General features: G+C 37.9%; 1 protein-coding gene across 1 annotated transcript; it reads left to right on the top strand.

The window, feature by feature from the left end:
- Positions 1-759: 759 nt before the first annotated feature.
- Positions 760-1,218, top strand: LOC142550726 (uncharacterized). The gene has a single exon (XM_075659800.1). The coding sequence runs from the start codon at positions 760-762 to the stop codon at positions 1,216-1,218; it is 459 nt and encodes a 152-aa protein (XP_075515915.1).
- Positions 1,219-2,224: the final 1,006 nt, after the last annotated feature.

Here is a 2,224-nt window from a genome sequence, read left to right as displayed (position 1 = left end):
GTTCAGTTAGGATATTATTCGATTTTTTTTAAAAAAATATTAAATCAAATGAGCAAAAACTTGTGTGAGACGGTCTCACGGGTCGTATTTTGTGAGACGAATATCTTATTTGGATCATCTATTAAAAAATATTACTTTTTATACTGAGAATATTACTTTTTAGTAGTATATTACAATCATCGACCAAAACATAACTAAGATAACAAATTTTTTTAGTTAAATTTATGATTTTGTCTATAAATTAAAAAAATTAATCGATTGGGTAGAAGTTTAATACCCGACCCGAGAACCAGAACCCTAAATTACCGAACTACCTGTTTATTCTATCAGGTCGGATCCTAGTGCCCACTTCTAATTATTATGAGGGCTTCCAATATCAGTTGTAAATTCATTTTCAGAAGTAGAAAAATGAATTGAAAATGAATTTTGTTACACACTGTCATGTATTCCCCTATTATTAGTCTTTTAGCTTCTTAGTCAATTAGTTGACCAACATTCACTTCTTGTACATATATAAACGGACACTGTGAGAAAATGTAATTCATTCTTCTTTAATAAAAAAAAACTCTCTCATTTTTCCTGAGATAGAGAGCGGTTCATCTCTTTATTGTTCTTCATTATCTTTGATCGATCTATGCAGATTACACAATTTGTGTGCACTTTAACATGGTATAAGAGCTATTAATTTTTCAATCGATCCGCATTGATATGGTTGGAAATGCATCTGCGTAGAAACGATTGAATCTGTGTTCATGTGAGATGGCAGCTCAAACCTCAAATTTCAGCTTTAATGATCCTCTGTATTTGCATCCATCTGATGCTCCTGGGGTTTCTCTCGTTCTCGATTCACTGATTGGACCGGAGAATTATGGTATTTGGAGCAGAGCCATGAAGATTGCTCTGCACGCGAAGAATAAGCTCGGATTTGTCGACGGTACATGCCGAAAACCAGCTGCAAATTCACCATCTCTTTATCAATGGGAGCGTTGCAATGCAGTTGTTTTGTCCTGGATTTTTTCTTCGGTATCCAAAGAGATTTTTTGCGGGCTGGTTTATGCGAAGGATGCCTCTAGTGTTTGGGCAGATTTAAAGGAACGGTTCGATAAGATTTGTGGTTCACGCATCTATGCTATTCATCGTGATATTGTTGATTATCACAAGGATCGAGCACCATTTCTGTTTACTTCTCGAAACTTAAGCAATTATGGGATGAATTAGCTTCGTTGGTGAGTTCTCCTACTTGTGAATGCCCTACTTCACGTTCTTATGTTGACAACGAGCAACAACAACGGCTAATTCAATTTCTTATGGGTCTTAATGATAGCTACGGTCCAATTCGAAGTCAGATTCTCCTCATGAGTCCACTTCCCTCTGTTAGTCAAGCGTATTCCCTGGTTAGTCAAGAAGAATAACACAGGCATGTGATGACGTTCCAATCAATGGCCGATGCTCCTACAACAGCTTTTTATTCTTCATCCTCCAAGCACTCTGACATTGTTAAGTGTGACCACTGCTCAATACCAGGACATTTGAAGGAAAATTATTTTAGATTGATTGGTTACCCACCAGGGCATAAACTACACAAGAAATTTCCTCAAGCCAAAGGGATTAAAGGAGTTTTAAAGCCTCCTCGAGTATCTGTACACAGCACAATTAGTGATACATCTGCAGCACCCGCTGATACCTCGGGAGTTACCTTCACACCTACTCAATATGCACAAATTCTTCGTTTGCTTGAGAATTCTAATGTCCATCAAGAACATTCAGCCAATTTGGCAGGTTTGGTTACCAGCTTGATGTCATTTTCTGATGCTCACAATTGGATATTGGATAGTGGTGCAAATGCTCATATTTCAGGTATCTCTACTGGACTTCAAACTCCTCAGCCATGTCCTTTGACCAATGGATCAGTTCGCCTACCCAATGGTAACTCTACCTCTGTTTCTTCAACCGGTTCAATTTCATTGTCACCCTCTTGCACATTACCAAACGTTCTTCACGTTCCTGATTTCAAATTCAATCTCCTCTCCATCTCTCAATCCACTAAGGATAACCAATGTTGTGTGGTGTTCTATCCTACCTTTTGTTTATTTCAGGAACTCTTAACTGGGAAGATAATGGGGATTGGTAAAGTGAAAGATGGCTTGTATTATCTTGTCAATCCATGCTCACTTGTTGTGCAAAAGAATCAACTGCCTGATATTTCTTGTACTCCAGTTGCTTC

Source organism: Primulina tabacum, chromosome 7 (assembly GCF_025594145.1).
Source record: "Primulina tabacum isolate GXHZ01 chromosome 7, ASM2559414v2, whole genome shotgun sequence".
NCBI classification, from domain to species: domain Eukaryota; kingdom Viridiplantae; phylum Streptophyta; class Magnoliopsida; order Lamiales; family Gesneriaceae; genus Primulina; species Primulina tabacum.
This window is presented reverse-complemented; position numbering and strand designations above follow the sequence as displayed.

Coding starts and splice junctions, on each gene's coding strand:
- LOC142550726 (XM_075659800.1), top strand. CDS start 760: ATGGCAGCTCAAACCTCAAATTTCAGCTTTAATGATCCTCTGTATTTG.